Source organism: Larimichthys crocea, chromosome XXIV, assembly GCF_000972845.2.
Source record: "Larimichthys crocea isolate SSNF chromosome XXIV, L_crocea_2.0, whole genome shotgun sequence".
NCBI classification, from domain to species: Eukaryota; Metazoa; Chordata; class Actinopteri; family Sciaenidae; genus Larimichthys; species Larimichthys crocea.
The window spans coordinates 7,406,970-7,424,400 of record NC_040034.1 but is presented as its reverse complement, the minus strand read 5'-3'; the positions used below and the strand labels follow the sequence as shown (position 1 = coordinate 7,424,400).

General features: G+C 42.6%; 1 protein-coding gene across 1 annotated transcript in view; it reads left to right on the top strand.

Annotated features, from left to right (window-relative positions):
• The window catches only part of dph6 (diphthamine biosynthesis 6), a 56,266-nt gene that overhangs the window by 13,858 nt on the left and 24,977 nt on the right, over positions 1-17,431 (top strand). The window contains exons 4-12 of the mRNA XM_010735230.3: positions 998-1,071; positions 2,098-2,216; positions 9,623-9,684; positions 10,026-10,120; positions 10,212-10,305; positions 12,202-12,352; positions 12,732-12,857; positions 14,542-14,671; positions 14,765-14,939. Of these exons, the coding sequence (XP_010733532.3) occupies positions 998-1,071; positions 2,098-2,216; positions 9,623-9,684; positions 10,026-10,120; positions 10,212-10,305; positions 12,202-12,352; positions 12,732-12,857; positions 14,542-14,671; positions 14,765-14,939 (1,026 nt within the window). The remainder of the gene's footprint in view (positions 1-997; positions 1,072-2,097; positions 2,217-9,622; positions 9,685-10,025; positions 10,121-10,211; positions 10,306-12,201; positions 12,353-12,731; positions 12,858-14,541; positions 14,672-14,764; positions 14,940-17,431) is intronic.

Here is a 17,431-nt window from a genome sequence, read left to right as displayed (position 1 = left end):
CAGAGAAAAATTGCAGGAAGGGACCACAGGGAGAAGGCGGGGTGGGGGGTTATCTTAAGGACCAGTAGCCAGGGAAATTGATAATGGCTACAAGGTAATTTACTGGAGACTTGGGCATCCCTCCACTGCTTCTACCCTCGCCTCTCATTCTAATTACAGCGCATGTAATGTTCTAATGAATCTGCAGGTGTGTGTCTGTAGGATAGGGGCATGAAGGTAGGGAATGGGGGGGGTTGTGCGTGAATGTCTATGTGTGTGTGAGCGCGCACCGTGTTTGTTTGTGTGTGTCACTCTGGATCGAACCGTTTTTCTTTTTTCTTTTTTTCCTTTGTAAGAGAAGATTGAGCACATCTCAAGGCAGTGTGGGATCTCTCGAGTGCATAGTTGTCTCCCTGTTTCTGAAATATGAATATGATATGAAAAGCAATTAGATTAGCCCTCAGCAATATTAAAGATACATGCCACTCACAGACACAATGCTCCACTGATACTTCAAGTTGTCACTGCGGTTTCTGTCTTCCAGCTGGGTGTGTAGGGGAAGGAAGCTGCGGCCAGTCGCACTCGTCTCCCACTCGCACTAGACTGCTGATAAGGTCCAGAAACTGACCTTAGCTGTGCCTCAAGTCACACACTCACATGTACGCAAACCTCCAGGGGATATGGGCTGGACCATAAAGGCCTTGATAGGACCAGAGTGTAAACATCCCCACAGGACTGCGGTCCAATGAAAGGAAAGGGCTGCCAGGAATTTGCGTTCTTTGTCTGTTTTAGTCTGTGTGTGTGTGTGTGTGAGCGTGTGTGTATATGTTTACATGTGTTTGTTTGGTTTTGTTCAGATAACACTTTGGGATACAATTGTAGGTTGAGCAAAGACTATTTGGCCCCATGAGACGATGACATCATATTGCTGTCACAATGCACGTTGCACATACTGTATCATGGAAAAAGGCAAGAAGTCTTTGAGCTTGAGTTTCCTCCATCTTTCCCTCCCCTACAGGAAAAGGAGGGTGTCGAGGCAGTGTCTGTAGGGGCCATTCTCTCCGATTACCAGAGGGTCCGCGTGGAAAATGTGTAAGTCAAACGCACACTTATGACGGAGAACACACTTTCTAACCGAAGCTCGTGCACGCACACACACCAATACCGCATTTAGGCCTCTGAACTCCAATGACGCACACTCTGTGGTCCACTGAAGGAAAAGAGTACATCCTCTGTAGTCTTTACCTCACTGTGTGTTCCAAACTTGGACTGAGTTTTGTTTAAACACACACACGCACACACACACACACACACACACACGCATATACACATACAGAGTTTTGTTTATGCCATTTTATTTAGACTAGCTTTGATTTTATGGTGCAGCTCTGTATTTATGCAGCAATGATTTCAAGAGAAGGAATGAAACTGATAGTTTCGTAATTGTTGTGTGATTTTGTTAATATGAAAGAAATGCACTTTCCCATAATGGTGGAAACACAACAGTTGTATTTCCAGAAAGAGAAGATGGTTTCCGTGTGACACAGATACTCATACGTCTTTCTTATTCTTGTTCTTGTTTTAGTCTTTCTCTTTTTGTTTTTTCGTTGCCTTCCGTCTTCTCTCTTTGTTCTCTCTCGTTCTAAACTTACAGACTGGACACACTGCAGCACAAAAGCTTTCGTCTTATTACCAAATCCTTCTGCTGTCAGTCAACTATTGTTTCCCCTCATACACACTTAGATGCACACACATAAACATCTCAGGCATTTCTTGAGACATAGACATTTGTGTGCAGACTTTTTGGCTCCGGTTACCTGCTGTGGATGTGTGTGTGTGTGCTTCACGTGAGTTTATGCGACAGACAAGCCACAGCTTAAGATGGACTTTTTTCGTGTTTGTCTTGTCTTTGAGTTAAGCCACTGGCAATGGTAGCAGGTGGGAGCATGTCCTGCGGGTCTAGCAGGGTGGCAGCCTTCCGGTAAATGGTGCCCAAGCCCTGTTGGCTTTGAAGTTGTTCTGAAAGCTGGCAAATATTCAATATTAACTGCTTTGCATCTCTTTCTCTTTCTACAACCTACTGCTCCCCCCCTCTCTTGCCTTTCACCTGTTCCCCAGATGTTTGCGGCTAGGTCTGCAGCCTCTGGCCTACCTGTGGCGCCAAGACCAGGAATCCCTGCTCCATGAAATGATATCATCTGACCTCCATGCTATCCTCATCAAAGTTGCCGCCTTCGGTGAGTTTGTGTCTCACTCTTTTGTGTTTTCACACAGCTGGTGAGCAGTCTGAGCAGTCTGTCCCCCCTCCCTTCTGGTCCCCCTTTTTTTTTACTCTCTTTTAACTTTCTGTGTTTAAGTGGCGTTTGGCATGGGGATCGAAAGGGACAGAATTTGGATAAGTGAGGGATAGGAAGAGGAAAAAGGGAGCTGCAACCAGAGTGAAAAAGCGAGACGAACAGAGTAATGCCCTAATCATCAATCTGTGGCTTAGCAGCGGTGTTGAGACTTGTGCCAGCGGCGAAGGTATTGAAGCAGAGAACACTATGAAAAGATAAGAAGCACAGAGGGAGGAGGTGTGAGGGAAGTGCGCGGCAGTATTGGGTGGGTGGGTGGGTTTGGTGGAGGAGGGAGGGTTGGCAGTTGAGAAATAATCACAGGTGATTGCCCCGCACATTAATGCAACCTGTCAATAAGCGGCGCATGTCCCCCATTGTGTGAGAGAAACACTGCATTCTCTGCTTATGCATAGCTCAGAACACACGGTCCGTGAAGCGAAGATTAAAATCTCTCATTTACGATTTTCAACTGCTTCAGCACTGAGGGAGGAGGTTAATGTGGTGTCACCTGCTCTCTACCTGCCTGTTTTGGAGCCCGAGGACAGGAAGATCAGATTACTGAATAACAGGAGAGAGAGTTAAAAAAAAAAAAGTTTTCTTTTTCATTTCTCGCGTACATGACTTTAAGATCCCTACCTGTATCTACTTGACAGTGCAGCCGGATCCCTTTTGACGGTGCCAGTGATAAATGATAATTACGGCTACAAATGGTTCTTTTTACTCTCAAACTACTCACGGCGATAGATCATCATGTAGACACTGTTTACGTGCTGTTAAGTGCTTGTTGTCACCTTTGGTAGCAATCAGTCGAAAAGGGGTCCACGGCTGACTGATGACCCGCAGAACTGAGCAGCGCGTTGAAGATATTCTGCATATCTTTCAACGCTGCTCAAATAACCTCCCATGGAATGCACTTGTCAAGTCATTTATCTTGGGTACTTTATTTGCCGGACCCATTTCTCATTTTTAATGGTCTTATGATAAAAGACTTTTTGGTAATAAATAATCCAACTTGTCAGATGCCTGTCAGAGGAGAGATGATGTCAGATTCAATGTCTTTTTTTAATGTGGGATTATAATTATTGTTTAGCGGTGAAAATCTATTTTTATTTCCATTACACATGTAACAAGATAAGATCTAAGCTTGCATTTAATATTAATTGATCAATCATAATGCCAAATTGCCCTTCTAGAATAACACACAATAAGAAAAAACCACACCTTTAAAGACCTCAGTCACCTCAGTAACCCAGCTACCTCCGCCAAGCTTTTCTACTCTAAACACAACTTCGTCTAAAAGCAAATTCTCAACATTTTTTGGAAGATTATAATTAGAAAGGAAAATCACCTCAGGTGCCTTTGAGTGTGTATCTTGGCCTTCCACTCTAGGTGTGTGTGTGTGTGTGCGTGTGTGTGCGTGTGTGTGTGTTTTGGCTACAGGTAAAAAGGAAAGATCTTATCAGCCCTGACTCCTCACCTGTCCCGAGGCAGTGGTAATTAGAAAGGAGAGAACTGAATAGGGGTGCAAGCGCCTGAGGTGTTTTAGGCAGCACTCATATAATTGCAGCTTTGGTGGGTGCAGGTCTGAGCAGTGAGGTGTGCTGTTTAGGGGAGATTGGGTGACAGAAGGGCGTACCTGGTGGCCTTTGGTGTTTGTGTGCAAGTGTGTATGAGTGAGCAAAAAGAGATTTGGAGGAGAAAAAAAAACAAGTCTCACAGGGCAAAGGTTAAGTCTGCATCTGAACTGACAGCCCAACCGCCTTTTGATATTCCGTGGTACTATGAAATTGGTGGGCTCTGAACAGCGAACAGTCATTCAAGATTAATATTCCTTCATTAGGCACTCACAAAGACAGGTGGAAATTAGCAGTGAATGGATAACGAAAAGGAGAAAAAGAAAAAAAATCTTTCTTAAGGGAGGATATATTTCTTGATGACAAATCCCTGGAATGAAAAGACAGCTGTCCAAATGCAGGATGATCCTCTAAGTGAATTCTCTAGAAGTGTTCATTTACGTGCTTGATGGCAGGCTAAAACCACAAAAGAGAGAAAGAGGATTTTAGTCTTTGAAGATGCCAAATTGCGCGGTGAAGTAAGTTCAACTATCTGAGTCTAAGCCTATATGAATGTCACGCAATTCTTCTAATTGGCAAAAAAAAAAAAGAAGCATTTCTCTCGAACGAAAATGCATATTTGCTGTTGTGAAACCGTCTCTTTACAATGCAGTATCTCCTGAGTTAAACATGGTAATTGGCAATTCCAAAAGCAAGGATTAAATATTCATGTAATTAGTTAATTGATTGATTAGCGCAGGTGTGTATGAGGCCACAGGTTCAGCAGTTAATTGGTCCTCAGCTCCAGAGATAATTGGCACGTGTGAAATCGAGGTCTATCTGCGGGGAAACCTTTTATCACCGCATGATCTTTTACCCTTCACACGAACGTAGCCTCTGTGCTATGAAGGAGGGAATTTATGTCACAAATTTGCTTTCACTGATCACATTACCCGCTCAAGAACAGTGAATATAACTTCTATATATTTAAAAGGACAATTAATGTTCAAAGACATGAAAGTAAACGATTTACTGAAATTTTTTTTAATGTCAGTTTGAATGGCGTTCCTTCTGTCATCTAAAGAAAGTTAAAGACGACGCAAGATACAAAATGTTTTGAGCTTCCTACCGTATATATAAAGGAATGTTGTGAGCTATAGAGCAAAGGCATATAGATATAACAAATGTTTTTAAGGAAACAATACCAGGCAGTAGGTTTTTTTTTTTACAAGTTTGGAACACCATGATCATGATTCAGACTCTATCAGACACTTTATTAGCAGTCGCTGCAAAAAGACAAGATCCAATTTGCTCCTGGAATTAAGTGTGCTGTCGTCTAACCCAGGCCAAATTAACTTTTAGTCATTTCAGTCAATCAATTCATGTTATCTGCAGTTGACGTTATCCTTACCACAGTGAGGCTCCGAGGCACTACTTGCAGCTTTGAGCAGGTTTTAAGGCAGTTACAGAAAATGATCTCGTTTCTCGTTTCTGATTTTAAGGCATTAGTTATTGTCCGTTCACAATCTTGACAAGACAGACAATCAGAATTAGATTCAGGTTATCAAATTAAAATAAATAAATAAAAATCTGAATATAGTTTAAGCTACAACTAATGTTTGCTTTATACAAATGTCCAAGAAATAGTGACAAATCACAATTTTCAACAGTGCCAAAGTGTTAAATTAACAATCTAAAAAGGTTAACACTCAAACACTCAAACGCTCTAAAATCAAATATATTCAGTTAATAAGATAAGACATAAGATAAAGAAAATTGTATGGATTGGCTTTAAAAATGAAAATGCAATCAATATAACAGCAGATTACTTTGATGTATAGACTATTCATTTCAGCTTTATTGTCACTATATCCATTAATTGTTTTTTAGTACAAATATTCCCTGTGTCTGATTTAACCTCTTTCAATAATCTTTTTTCTATTTTGGCTTACGGACGCCACAAAGTTGCACATGGCCAACACCTTAAACCCCTCGTTGCTGCGCTTTCTTTAATGAAAGGTGCAGAAGGTACAGATTGCTCAAAATTTGCAAACTCGGGGCAAGAAAAAGTACATGAAAAGATAACTGAAGTTAAGTAACTAGACAGCTGTTTTACCTGCCTGTCCTCTTAGCCACTGACCGTGACCTCTTCTTGCCGGTTTAATCAAATTGATGTTTTTAAACAGTATTAGAGGGGTCAAGGTTCAGCCGGTGCAGCCCTAAACATATGATAATCTGCACGGGTTCATTTTTTTCTGGTTAAATACTGTATGATTGTAAGTACTCCCGGTTCTCCTTTTTATGATTTGTTCGAATGAAAAGATTTCATCTTGATGTGATTGCTGCACAATTCATGCTGCCTATTATTCTGTTCACAGACGCTGAATTTCAGATAAGAGCCTGACAAATTTCACATATAACCTTAATCTTATCATCCTTTGTACGGTGCCGCCTCCCTCCCCTTCTTTCTTCTTTTGCATTCTGTATTTCTCTCTCCCTCTCTCTCTCTTACGCGAAGATTAGGTGATAGTGAACAGCTATTGTTTTGGCGGGGGTCTTTTGAGAGCGTTGTTTAAAAGGCTGATGCAGCTCACCTACTAGGGAGGAGATGCTCATTTCATCTATTTAAAGGCTAAAATGCTACACATCATGAATCCAATTTTCTCTGCCTTTTCTCTCTGAAGGCAGGGATTAAAGCTGAGCTGTCAGCTGGCACGCCAGATCTTGAGACAACCCGCGGATGTCTGAGATACTGCGCTCAGCTCAGCTCAGCTCAGACAGTATCTAGAATCTCCCGGCTTTTAATTTAGCATTAGGCTCAGTAAGCAAAATCACAAGCGGTTTCAATTAAATAGGTAACTCACTGCTGTGGGTTTAAATGAATCAACTTCTTCAAGGTGGGAAAAGGCCAATAAAGATCGTTAAAAAGAATTAGTGCAAAAGTATGCTCTGGAAATAATTGCCATTGATGTCTAAGGTAGCAGTGAGGGCAGCATTGTCTGTGGAGTTTAGAAGAAGAATATGTTTTTTCATCTGAAAGTTGTTTAAGAAGTGACTTGAAGTAGTGAGTTTTCCAGATTTCACTTGTTATTGTAAGATTTCTGCTATATAGTAAACTTGTATTTTGTCTTATAAGTTCTGGCGTAAGGTTTTAAACATTAGTTTTTACTGTTTTTTTTTTCGTATCTCGATATAAAAACTAACTTTGTCCAAATGGCTCTTAGTTTCCTGGTAAAGTTTTTATTCTCCGCTTATTTCAACCCACTAAATGTCAACAAGGTTTTTAAAAAATGCTCTCCCTCATTACTGGACTCCCTGGTTTTAAAGTTCACTGAATTTAATTGGAGTTTTATAGGATAATACGAGGTAAAAAGCCCTTTTAAAGGAGAGCCATTCCTCTCAGTCTCTCTTAGGGAAGCTCCTCTCTCTCCAAAGTGCGGTCTTGCTGTCTCTGGCGGCAGACTAATGGCAGCTTCTAGTGGGCTTATTTGGGTTTAATGTGGCATAATGAGGTTAGGTAATTGGGTTTAGGTCAAGTTGTAAAACAGGTTCAGAAGAGACAGAGATGTGAAGATCATGTAAATGAGTGGTGTTAGATTGCTGAAGGCTCACACCGATGGCTGCTCAAAGACTTCCCAAAGCATGCATTGTACAAGTGCGAGCTCATTCCGCCTATCCCCGTCTCCAAATGGTTTCAGTAACCTTAAGTCAGTCAGGAACATCAATTAAGAAAACACTCGTACAAGTGCTAAGTGGTCTTGGGAGAAATGCCTCCACTTTAATGCCGTCTTTGTATCATTTTATCACTCACTCCTGTCTTCCTAGATTTCCATCGTCCTCTCCCCAACTTGTAAATATCAAATCATGTATCATATATTATTTAAGAGCAGGGAAGTTAATGAACATGTTAAAAAAAAAAAAAAAGGCGGCATCCCCTCAGCAATTTGGAGCCAATTATTAAAATTTGTTAAAAGGCATGACTAATTAAAGAGGATATTTAAATGGGATTGAATTTTAATGCTTTTTTTTTCTCGTCCTCCTTATTACCTTTGTGGCAGGGTTAAGATGAGAGGATGTTGAGATTAGATATTCTCACACTAATTAAGACCACAGATCCCCTGGGAAGAGAATAAGGGCCTTCTCATTCTCTCCCTCCACACACTCTCTCTCTACCCTCCCTCCCTCCGCTGTGGCCCCTCCGTCTCTCCCCCGTAGTGCTGGACCACCGGGGCCCGGAGGAGAGACTCAGCTGGGATTAAGATGAACCCGGGATGGGACGCGACGTCCCCACGCCATGTCTCCTCTCCCCTTTCCTCTTCGTCTCCCATCCATTGCACCCCATGGGGGCCCGCTGATGACACGTTAACCTTTGAGGTTGTCAGGCCATGAGAGAGGAGAGATTCTCACATTACGATTAACTTTGTTCCTTTAATTAAACACATGAACGTGCCGATGAACGGGCCACGTGACGCCTCAGAATAGAGGAGCTATATTGGATTTTTGTGAGAAATTATTAGGGTCAATTCAGCAGAAATTCTTTCATTGTGATGGCATTACTGTCACAACTGCACGTTACTCTGTATAGGTCATCAGTAACTTGTTAATGATTATGTCAATCTATTAATTGGCAGCCACAGAAAGCGAGAATGGAAGATGTCTGGGAGTAAGGCAAGCAATCTTCAGTGACCGTTAAGATATAATTGTTCCAGTAAGTTTGATATTTTTAGGCAACAATCAGATGTCTTACACTAAGGAGCTTATAACTACATGGTTTGGAATTTCCCGAAAACTTCGCGTTTTACATTCACGTCCTGTTTTTACTGTTCTATTCTTTGTAGAAGCCACCTGGTACTCGGGGAGGGGGGTTTGACTTATTTTGTCGGAACAGCAAAGAATGTGTTGTAGGAAAGATTGGCTGCGCTTTCTTTGTGAAAGAAGTTGTTTACAGGGTGAGATTGAGTTCAGTCCGGTGCTTTTAGGAACAGCTGTCTGAAAGACAAAATGAAGACGAAGAAGAGTAAAACCTTTTGACGCTCAACAAGCTGAGCAAAGTGTTCACTGCAACCCTTTTATTCCTGCTGATATGCACATCCCCAAACAGGCCTGATCAAACTGCTAATCTTTAAGAGAAGCTATGGTCTGGATCTTACAAAGATACAAAGGGCTGTTTTTCTAGAAGTTTACTCGGTTGGTTGGTTTCACTTCTGGGGAGTAAGGGTGCAGCGAAGTTGTATTTTAAGACTGGGGCACCACTGGGTATTCATACAATGCTGTGCTCCAACCCTCTTTCCCCTCCTTCTTTTCTCTCCCATGCCTGTGAGTCACTTCCATGCACCATTTCAGGGAAAGGGGAGGGAAAAGGCAAATAAACAAGATCTCTTTCCAGAGTTTATATTCTCAAAGGGAACGAGATGAGGGGGCGGCGGGCGAAGGGGGCGTGGGGGGTCTGCGGCCAGCAATTGAAAACTGTTGCCCTTACCCGGAGAGATCTGTGTACACTACTTGCAAAGTCAAACAAATAGATCCAGGGTGCAGGTTTACGTGTGTGTTTGTGCGACTGCCCGTAAACCTCCCCGCCTGTCATCTTCAATCACTGTTCTCTGTTCCTGATCAGACCTCTCTCTCTCTCCCTCTCCCTCTGTTTCCATACATGTGTCTGTGTGAAATGGTGTTTGTGCGTGTGTATTTCGGTCTTTGTGTATCGCTTTGTGTTTGTTCGTGTGTCCCTGTGTGCGTTTCCCACGTGGGTGCCAGGCCTGGATCCAGAGAAGCACTTAGGAAAACCTCTGGCTGACATGGAGCCCTATCTGAAACAGGTCACAGACTGGTAGATACTCTGCCACCCCTATTTAATCTCTTGACTTGCATGTATTTTTACATATACATAATTTTCTCACATCAGGTTACTTGATGCTCCTGATCCGAGTTGTTTAAAGTTTTATAACATCTAAAGTCATATCATTGCACAACGTTCAAATAGTTTTGGGTGTTTTTATTTTCAACTACTTTAAAAATAATAATACACTTCTAAACTGAACATGGAGATACTCAGTTATTATTTCTAATTATCTGTATTGTGTTTCTAGACTATAAATGATACACAATACAGGAGTTTTAAAGTATTTTAATAATAAGGTGTTTTGTTTTCACTGATTAGCTGTCCCAGAAGTATGGAGTTCATATTTGTGGAGAAGGAGGTGAATACGAAACCTTCACCCTTGATTGCCCCCTCTTCAAAAAGAAGATGGTTATGTGAGTAAAATCAAAACAAACGTACAAGAATTTGTTGCGCTAATACTGTGTATGAAAGCTTTCTCGTGTGTGTGTGTGTGTGTTTGTGCAGCGATGCAGCGGAGACAGTGATCCACTCAGCAGATGCCTTCGCTCCAGTCGGCTACCTGCGCTTCACCAAGATGCACACAGAGAGCAAAGACAGCGTGAGTCGAACTTCTGAAGGAATCCATGAGTGTAACTTTTCACAGATAAGATCAATGCTGTTCAATGTTCATTCATTTTGTAACAAAAGTTTGAGACGCTGCGGGGTCGATTACTTTAAAACCACTCCGAGGACAAAACAAATACAAGAACAAACCTTTTGGTGTCTGATAACTTTGTCGAGCTGAAGAGAAACACGGTACTGCGGGGCAGGGTTCAGATCAGCCTCCAGAGGGCCTCCCTCTCTCTATCTCTCTCTATCTCCCTGCACGCTCTTGCTCTTGGTCTCTCCCTTCATCCCTCGCTCTCTCTCCTCTAGCCCCACATGGCCTACTTTGACGTCTGCAATATTCACTGCAGCCTGAAACTAGGCCCAGCTTAATAAACATGTCTGCTCACATTAAGGCGCTTTGCATTCAGGTAGCTGGCTAAGCGGACACAGGCGGGGGGGGGGTTGCAGGGAGGCAGAAGGAATTGGCTTTTGGTTTATTAGAAGGAGATGAATGGGGCTTCACAGAAAAGAAGGGTGACTCTTTTGCTGAAACACTTTCCCCGCAACTTTATAATCCTTCAATTATTGTCAGGAATTCTATGAAGCAGACGTTGACCTCTTTTCATGTTGTACTTTTAATTACTCTGGTTCAAATTGTCTAGTTTAATAAGACACCTCCTAGCTGATGAGCGTTACTGGGAAAGAAAGTGCCACTTGCGTGACGTTATATTTGTTGCAGCGAGTAAAGAGTATCAGGGTCACACCGTGGGATGCTACTCGCCTTCAGGGTAAAGACACGCGTGTTTCTTTACACACTGTGCAATAATGTGTACATTTGATTTTGTATTTGTTTATGTGCAAGAGCAAGCGTGTGTTTTTTAGCTGTGGATCTGCATGTTGGTTGGGGGATGGGGCTGTTATGGACAGAAAACATACCCCCATCCCACAACCTCTGTGACCCTGCAGCCTCACTCCCTACAGCTATATATTTTTTCACTCCCCACACTGACGCTCCCACCCCCATCACACAAACACACACACACACACACATACACACATACACTTCCACAGCCCCTGTAGCCCCCCCTAGGTTGCTGGGGGAAGAGCAGGGAGATCCGGGCCCTGCAAGGGGAAGGGAGAGAAAGGGAGGGATGGGGGCAACCAGGGGAGAACCTGCCCCGGTTCAGCCTTCTGAAGCTCTTCTCGTCAGGGTGACAGATCTGCGGTGACACCAGCACTAGAGGAAACCGCGCCGAGCTCAGGGGGTGGGGATGGACCACCATCATTTGCCCTCCGTTAATGCTAGTCAAGCTATTTTTCATGCTGGCCAGGAGAGAGGGGCTGAAGTATAATTAATTTGATTATCATATGGCCTAATGCAGTTGACAGCAGATGAGGTGGGGGGAATGAGTGTTGGGCAGGGCGAGGGGGGGGGCGTTGAGGAAATATGAAATATGTATTCAAGTGTTTGACACCCCAGCAGGATTTGGCAGGTAATATGTATGCCTTTAGAGAATGGTAATGACTTGTTATTTAAAGAAGTAACAAGAGTGTAGAAGCAAAATGTGAGTAAACAAAAGAAAAATCCAAAACATGTCTCACCCATCCAGTCATGAGTTTTGACTGACAGCCAGCATGATTGAATCTACAGTATCAGAAAAAAACACCACTCCCCATTCGCCTGAACCACGAATATGTTAGCATGTTGTTTCATATTCATTCACCTTGAAGTTATGTGTGTCTGGGCCCTTGTCATGAAAGACTGACACACACAGGCCCGCTTAGTGGGGGTATTTGAAAAAAAGGCTGGCTAATTATACAGCATTTTGTCTGTCTTTGCAAAAGGCTCAGCGGCTCTTTTGGTGGGCGTTTGGCCTGATGTATTCCCTGTGGTGCTTTATTGCAGGATGTGGTGGCGAGAGCTTTGCCCCATGGTAGTTGTCCTTGCCAGAGCGCCATTGACAAGATGACTGAGGAGGTGGAATATGCTGATCAAGCCGAAGACAACCAGCAAGAATTTACATCAAATTGTGACCTTAGTTGTCAGCGGGGCCACGGTGAGATTCATTTATGGTGAAACATGCATGTGCTGACGTGCGTGCTTGAGTGTGTATTTATGTGTGTGTGTGTGTGTCAGATGATATCGGTGTGGTGTGTGTCTGCTCCCTGAATCTGTGTCATGCAGCCGGCGTCATGATGCTAGTATTTTTTGAGTGATTGTTTGACAAGAGCTGTCATTTCGGCAGTGTGTTTGTGACAGTCTCTGAAAACCACCTATGCATGAATTACCTCTCATTCAGCATATGCCCTGGTTGTAAACGACGAAGAACATTCCTATTTTGTACGTTCTAAATGACTGCTGACCAACCATTTGACTGTACAAAGCACTAAACCTGCTAACTGTCTCCCTCTTCATATTGGATCTCTTTCCTGCAGATCTTGCTCCGTCTTGCTCGCCAAGAAGCTCCAGAGGCTATCAGTGGATCTGTAGCATCAACGGCCTACAGAGCCAAGAACCCAGCATCCAGGGCCAGACACAGGCAGCTTTCACACAGCTGCAAAGTAAGGGGAAAAGTGTGAGGTAGAGAAAAGTATTGAGAAAGTGAGCGAATGCCTTTTAAAGAACATGGCGTACCAGAGTTGTGAAGATGTTTTATATATCTCTAGGCTCAGGAAACACACAAGGGCCTACTAGAAAATTCTGAAATTGCCAAAGCAAAAAGCACACAGAACGCCACTCAGAAGTAAACCTAACCTTTTAATAAGTCATCTTTTCTTCGATCAAATAAAGATTACATGTTTGATGTGATCAAGGGGAGATGATACAAAATCCCTTCGTCCAGCGGTGATTTAAGAAGCTCAGTAAAGCCGATTCTGCAGGGCTCACTGTACTGTCTACCGAAACTGCAAGAATTCAATGGCGAGAAACATAAGGGGGGAAAACTTCTTTGTCCCTTGGGTGTCTTTCTTTCTTTCTTTCTTTCTTTCTTTCTTTCTCCTTGCTGTGTTTGCTAAAGACACGCGAGGAGGTGTGGCAGAGCTTGAGAAGTCGTTCCTTATTTAAAAGTGCATGTCAGCGCAGCAGGCAAAAACCCTGTGTGTCAGAGACTCTGTCCATCACGAGAGATGGTTTAGAGAGCCACCAAACAAGGACAAGCACTTTCAAATTAACCAAGCTTCTTTTAAAACACACACGCACACACACACACACACAATGCAGTCATGTTGGGTGGGTTATCGTTTTTTTGCCCTGCAGAAGTTTAAAAGTGCACGCTTTTACAGTGTAAAAGAGTCTTTTTTTTTTCTCTCTTTCTCTTTTTTGATGGAGAAAGAGGAGCGAAAGATGAAAAGCATATTTAATGTTTATCGTGGTGCTCGGCTGAACAGCCTTCACAGTGTGCAGAGACAATATTAAACAAGTTAATATTTAATGAACAACCTCTTTGTATGAGGGTGAAGTAGTCTGAGACGCTAGTGTTGGCAAAGGAAAAACAAACTTGAAGCTCTTTCAAATGATTGTAGGGAGAAAGGCTTCGCTTTGAGCCCTTGTGCCTGCGTTTGCATCCAAAGCCGACGATGTGCACACACAGACCACGCTTTCTAAAACAGGACAAACACCATTACTACTTTAAAGCAGTTTAAATAGATTTTAGTGTCAGGAAGAAAAAAAAAACCTTTCAAAACTATCCACCTTTAAACTACAATGGTGATAGTGTTCAAATGACTGTTTGAACAGATCGACTGTATGTTGACTATAGCCTGACGCTTTGACACAAGTAAATATCTGTACACGGACTTAGACTATTTGCTTGCTACGGTAAGACTAGATACAACTTGTAATTTCTTCAAAATAAGAGGAAAACAACCAGGAAAAAAAGAAATATAGAACGAGAACAAGTTTATAGAGGTAAACCAAAAACATAAGTTTCAAAGAACCTATTGCATGAAACGGGCGACCAGTTCCAAACAAAGATGCGCCATGGTCAAACGCAGCGCTTCTTTATGGTCACAATCCTACAATTTTGCATGTGTAAACACTGCAAATTTGGGCTTCATTTGGACTATATTCATTTTTTATTTGGACTGGATTACCAGTTTTGGTACATAACAACATCTACAAAATATGCATATGTTATTTTAGCCTAGTTGGAATAAGGTGGTGGTAGGTTAGGTTACGTTACTATAATTTTTATAATATGTTCCTACACTGCAGTGATTTACAGCATAATGTGTTGCCTGTGTCCAGGTGAGTTGGACAGCAAAGGCTGGAAGATGGAGGACATTATCCTGGTCCACCTGTATGTGAGGTGCATGGAAGACTTTGTTGAACTCAACAAAGTCTACAAGAAACACTTTGGCATGAACCCTCCAGCCAGGTAAAGGACATTTTCTTTTATCTGTAGCACCTATTGCCAGTTTGAGTCATAACCTTAGTATTATTTCCATGTTTCTCCCCTTTTACTTGTAAGGGTGTGTGTTGAGGCTCCTCTACCTGCTGATCAGCTGCTGCAGATGGATTGCTTGCTCCATGACTGGATCAAGCCCCCTGAGGAAGGCTGCTTCCACCAGAGGGAAGCCCTGCATGTCCAGAGTCTGTCCCACTGGGCCCCAGCCAACATTGGGCCTTACAGCCAGGCCCTCAGGGTAAGGTCCACGACAGAGAGGAGGTGGCATTGCTGGTGGTGGGGAGTGTTGACAGTTTAAATTCGCCCAAGGCCGAAAAAGTAACTATGTTGTTCTGTTAATAGACTTATCAATTATTCATCTCATCATTTCAGCAAAGTCTTATCAAAGATATTCATCACAGGCCACCCTGTTATTTACATTTTCTTCCATTTAAGTATTGTTTCCTTCTCGTCATTTTCTGTTTCATCCCTGTTTATCACATAACTTAAAAAACACCTCCCACTGAATCCCTTGATCTTTGTCTGGGTGGCTGAGCCAAAAACAAGGTGCAGTATTTTCTTTAGTGTGATTATTGGCAAAGAGATTAAAAGTATTACTCTAGGACGGTAAGTAATGGATAAATGGAGGGATGCCGAGGATTCGTTTGATGAATGATGAATCTCGCCGGTGATTCTTCTGATGCTTGTTGTGCTTGACTCCTCCGAAGCAACCGAAGCATCTCAGATTACGTGATTATTTCGAATGCGTCTCTGTTGTCTCTGTTTACGTATGGATGCATGTGTACAGATGATTGTGATTGTTGCTTTGTGTGATAGTTTGTTCTCATTACTACTTTTATGTATGCTCGTAAATATGTATGCCTATTATAGTGGGCAGTGTGTATCCATTTTTGCACTTGTTTGTAAAGCTACAAATTGAACTTCTTTCATATTGTTTCAAAACCAGAAAGAATGTCGAATTCAAAGGCAGAGCAGAGGAAGTGTGGGCCGTGGTTGCACGGCTGGCTTGGTGCTTTGTTTACCCAGTGTGTATTATATGGGATTACACTTGTCAAGGTACTGTCAACAAGGATAGTGTCCATCTCCTCCACACTGTCCTTGATCCTGCAGCCAAATCCGTCTATGAGTGAGAACATGTGTGGATTAGCCATTCGTTTAGAGCTTGACGGCATATCTCACCAGTGTGTCACTGAAGCTCAGAGGATCTTGAGCAGTTTAGATTCCTGAGATGTAACCTACAGAGTCAGGTTTGCTTTTAACATGCCAGCAGTGTTTGATTTCCTCAATGGAGTCTCATTGAGACATGAAATTGAAGTCAGCTGTGGGCATGTGCTATTGCCTCTGGAAAACTGTCTAATCTCTCATTCCTCTAATGATCATTCATATCCAAAGCAATTTGAGAAAACAATGAGAGGTGTTTGCTCGCTCAGAGCTGTGTGCGGCTCTTCGTACGCCCCCCCCCCCGCGTCGCCTGTGTGTGTGTGTGTGTGTGTGTGTGTGTGTGTGTGTGTGTGTGTGTGTGTGTGTGTGTGTGTGTGTCTGCTCCTCCTCCACGCTACAATGACTTAATTTGATCAGAAATGTATTAACAACTCTTCAGTACAGCTAAAGATTTTTACATATTGATACAATTACCCACTTGCTGTGAAGCAAGCATGCAGTGCCACCCCTCCTCTCCACCAGTACCACGTTGACTCCATCTTAATGACAATTTTCCTTGGTGACTGTTGCCGCGTGACACCATGGCGACAAGGCTCAGGCAACAACAAAGACAGAAAAATCTGCCGTCTGAGACCAAATAACCTGGAGCCCTTCACACTGACTGAGGAAAAGAATTAGTAATTAAAAGAAAGACCCAGCTATACAAGGGGGTTGGAGGGAGAGAGGGGGGGTGGAATTGAAATGATTAAAAGGATGAATTTGTGATCTCAATTATGTCCAGAAAATCTTGTCTGTGAGACATGGTGTTTTTTTGAAGGGACAATGACAGATGACTTTATAGAAACGGATAGGAAAATAGTAAATAGATAGCAAATAACAAATAATTCTAACAATTTCAATGTGCTGTCATCAAATGCGACTATAAACTGACCAATGTCCAGCTCTACTGGGACTGGTATTCTTTTGACAAGTGTCCAGTGGTTTGAGAGACAGCACATGGCTACTGACAGAACATGGCACTCACTCCGCCTCAACAGCGAAGGGTGGTATTGGTTGAGGTAGATAGGAATGGCATTAGGGATTGGCATGTGATGGATGCTGGACCTTCAAACTCCATCCATCTTTTCATCTATCTGCCTGGCTTGTCATGTCTCTCAGCTTCAGCTCACGGGAACGGCAACCTTACTGAATGTCGGCTTGGCCTGGCAAGCTGACAGATTCAGATTTGACTTGATGTAAAGAATTAGTTAACCTTTATTATGTCAAAGCCGGAGGCCTCTTGGTGTATCGTACGTTAATGTGTGATATGCCGGTAGTTTAGGTACAAGCCGCAGGCTATGAAGACAAAAACAGCGATTTAATTTATGCTTTGTTTTTACAGTATCTGATTGACATGTGTTTAGAGGTTGTCTTCACCATATTTTGCATTACTTGCAGTGTAATATATCATTCGTGACTGTGTTAGTATTCGGTAGTAAGTTCTTTGCCACTAATTGTTTTGTTTTGCTGTCTTTTTTTATCAGAGATCTAATGCAAATTTTGCTGTCGTTTGTTTTAGACGTCATTTGC